The sequence below is a fragment of the Pinus tabuliformis genome, chromosome 4_1 (genome assembly GCF_031772625.1).
Source record: "Pinus tabuliformis cultivar Carrire ecotype Pingquan chromosome 4_1, CPIR1, whole genome shotgun sequence".
Taxonomy (NCBI): Eukaryota; Viridiplantae; Streptophyta; class Pinopsida; order Pinales; family Pinaceae; genus Pinus; species Pinus tabuliformis.
The window spans coordinates 650,881,269-650,885,250 of NC_142303.1; the positions used below are offsets into that span (position 1 = coordinate 650,881,269).

General features: G+C 39.1%; 1 protein-coding gene across 1 annotated transcript; it reads right to left on the minus strand.

The window, feature by feature from the left end:
- Nucleotides 1-387: 387 nt before the first annotated feature.
- Nucleotides 388-837, minus strand: LOC149177747 (uncharacterized). The gene has a single exon (XM_089421871.1). The coding sequence runs from the start codon at nucleotides 835-837 to the stop codon at nucleotides 388-390; it is 450 nt and encodes a 149-aa protein (XP_089277997.1).
- Nucleotides 838-3,982: the final 3,145 nt, after the last annotated feature.

Here is a 3,982-nt window from a genome sequence, read left to right on the forward strand (position 1 = left end):
TAACAGCACCGATGGAGTAACAAAGATGGCGGAGTAATAGCACCGATGGAGTAATAACACCGATGGAGTAATAGCAATGACGGAGTAACAACACCAACAGAGTAACAACAATGGTGGAGTAATAGTGCCCGACACATAGAAAATTTTTCAGGAGTAATAGCAGTGACGGAGTAACAACATGAAATATTCCTTGGAAATTTTTTCTTTCAGCTCCTTTTTGTCATAATTCGATCATTATCCCTACAAAAGACAAACAATTAAGTAGTAACAACATATTATTATTATTATCTATATATATATATATATATATATCTATATATATATATATATATATATATATATATATATATATATATATATATATATATATATATATATATATATATATTAGAAGGCAGAGAGAGCATTCTCTGTACCAACAACCATCAAACTAGAGCTATCAAAGAGATGTTTGATGAAGGCATCCTTAGAAGCTGGATGGTGGTATAATTTCAGACGATGTCCATTCACTAGGAAGGAAGTATGAGTTTCATCTATTGTAATCAATCTGACTGTTCCATTGTCAAACACAACATCCACTTCATAGAGTCCCATCCAGCGAGTGGGAAGCTTCCCTTTAAATTCTTTGAATCGGGAGTCATAGAGAAATGCCCAATCTCCTGTATGAAACACCTTATTATTAACGAATTTATCATGCCATTTCATTCTCTGTTGTTGAATAGCAGTAGTTTTCAGGACAACCACTAAATGGATCTCATCTAACTCATTGAGTTGTTCCAACCGGTCTTTCTGGCCCTTTGATAAGTCTAATCCTACTTCCAAACTTTTTCTGAGCATGCTGATCTCAAATTCTACTGGGAACAAGGGGGATTTCCCATAGACTAACTCAAATGGTGAAAACCAAGTTGTATTCCTCCATGTTGTCCTATACACCCAAAGAGCTTCCAAAAGTTTCTGAGACCAATCTCAGTGATGACTTGCTACAGTTTTTGTCAAGATATTTTTCAATACCTTGTTTGTACTTTCTACTTGCCCATTCACCTGGGGATGGTAAGGAGATGTCACTCTGTGTTTAACCCCATATTTCTGCATAAACCTTCCTATCATGTGGGATGTGGATTGTGCTCCCCCATCTGAAATGATATCCCTTGGAGTACCATATCAATCAAAAATATCTTCAAAAGAAAATCTATAGCCACCTATTTTGTTGCTTCCGCAACAACTCTAGCTTCCACCCACTTAGTCACATAATCGGTGCAGACTAGAATGTGAACCTTTTGGTGAGAAGGTGGGTTGAAGGGTCCAATGAAGTCAATGGCCCACTTCTCAAAAGGTTCGAGGACTATCTGGGGTTATAGTGGAATCTCATCCAATTTCCCAGGTTGTCCCATCTGTTGACAACTATCACATCTTTGAACATAATCTCGGGCATCACCAAAGATAGAAGGCCAGTAGTATCCCATTTGCAGCACCTTGTGGCCTGTTCTTTTATTTGTAAAATGTCCTCCACAAGGGCCATCATGGGCAGCCTTTAGTATTTCATAGATGTCATCCTCTGATACGTAACACTGAATCTGCTGATCAACCCCTGTATGAAAGAGATACCCTGCCATCCATGAATATCAGGTACCTTGATGAATAATTTTTAGTTGATCCCTGTTTGACAAATGACGAGGTACCTTCCCTGTAGCAAGATAGTTAGCAATAATTGCATACCATGGAGTGTTAGTAGAAATTGCAAAAATATGTTCATCTGGAAAACCATCTTTGATGGGTGTACCTTCAGCATTATTTTCTAGCCTAGACAGAAAATCAGCAACCACATTGTCCTTCCCTGGCTTATCTACTCTGGTAATGCCAAACTCTTGCAGCAACAAAATCCATATTGTAATATGACAAGGAGTAATGGGTTTATTCATCAGATACCTAATTGTTGCATAATCAGTGTGTACAAAGGTGGGGTACCTGGTAATATGATGTTGGAACTTGTTGATGGCGTAGATGACAGCGAGGAATTTTTTTCACTCACTGTGTAGTTCAACTCAGTAGGAGCCAAGTTCTTACTAAAATAGTAGACTGCATATGGTACCTTATCCACTTGTTGTCCCAAAACTACCCCAACTGCTATTTGAGAAGCATCAGCATGGATATGGAATGGTAATGTCCATTTCGGCCCTCAAAGGATCGAAGCGCTACAGACAAGTTCCTTGATCTTCACAAAGGCTGCATCACAGTCATCTGTCCACACAAAATCTACATCTTTTGTCAGCAATTGAAAAAGTGGATGGGCTATTTTAGCAAAGTTTTCTATAAAGCACCTGTAATAACCAGCACAACCAATAAATCTATGTACCTATGTGGGTGTGTTAGGTATCGGGAAGTGCAATATTACCTTTATCTTAGTTGGATCCTTTCGAATCCCAGCAGGTGAGAGTAAATATCCCAAAACTATTCCTTCCTCCATCATCATGTGGCATTTTACTGTACTCAAAGAGACATGCACCCGATTGCATCTTTCAAGTACCTTTTTTAAAATTTCCAACCCCTCCTTGAATGAATCCCTATATGGAGTGAAATCGTCCATATAAATCTCAACACTGTCATCTACAAGATCAAAGAAAATCCCTAAAATTTCCCTTTGGAATGTTGCAGACGCATTACAAAGACCAAATGGAAGGCCCTGGTATGCGAAAGTTCCCGAAGGACATGTGAAAATGGTTTTATCATGATCTTCGGGGGCTATCTGGATCTAGTTGTACCCGCTAAATCCATCCAAGAAGGAGAAGAACTTCTCCCCAGCCAAAGTATCCAAGACTTGGTTGATGAATGGTAATGGAAAATGGTCTTTCTGCGTTGCCTTATTTAATTCTTTGTAATCCATGCATATCCTCCATTTACCGTTTTTCTTAGGAACCATCACCAATGGGGAAACCCATTGACTGTCCGAAATGGGGTAGATAAATCCCATGTCCAGAAGCTTTTGAATTTCTTGCTTGACAATGTTTTTCATAGCAGGGTTCATCCTTCTCTGAGGTTGTCTCACAGGAAAACATTCCTCTTTGATGTATATATGATGGGTGCATAAATTGGCAGGAATCCCTTTCATGTTTGTGTAGTCCCAGGCCAACGCTTCTTTGTGTTTTCGAAGAACATCCAAGAGTTATTTCATCTGGGATTCTGATAGATCTGGATTAATATTCAGGGTCTTCCCTAGATCTATTTCCACTGAAATCTTTTCATGGGACGTAGTTGTAGGTATCTCATTGAATCCATCGGTTGTTCTGATACTTTCCTGCATTTCACAACTCAAGATGGACTCTAGGATTCGTTGATTTGAATCTGGAACAGAACGGGGATCACTAATAAAAGTAGTAATTGTATCATCTTCTGTTTCTATTTTCAACTAAAGGGCCTATCCAATAGTAAGGACTGGTCTTAATTCCTCATTTTTAGATTTATATTCTTCCTTTGGTAAATGTTTCTTGCGGACCGATGGTTTCGCTGATGGACTAGGTTCTGCAGGAGGATATAACACTAAATTCTTAGTACTTTGTCCATTCGAGATAACCATATGTCTAGAACGACACCCAATATAAGCATCTGCAGTTGCCAGCCATGGTCATCACAGAATCAAGGGATGGCCACCAGCTGGAGATTGCGTTTACAGTACTAGGAAATCCACAGTGTAGTGCCATGAATCAACCAAGATTGTGATATTTTCTAACTTCCCCACTGGTTTAACTATAAATTGATCATCCAGCTCTAACACAATAGGTGTATGTTTCAGGTTTCAAAGGCCCAATGCCTGCATGGTTTCAGTGATAATGACATTTATGGCAGCTCCCAAATCTACCAGCACGTTTGGAATATCTACTCCATTAATTTGCACGGTTAAAATTGGGTTCCCAGGATTCCCATATTTCACAGGCGTGACCTTCCCCATCATAAAATTGTATAGCTTTCCCATCACATGAATGGTGAG

Excerpts from the sequence above, each read along its gene's own strand:
- LOC149177747 (XM_089421871.1), bottom strand. The coding sequence starts at position 837 with ATGCTCAGAAAAAGTTTGGAAGTAGGATTAGACTTATCAAAGGGCCAG.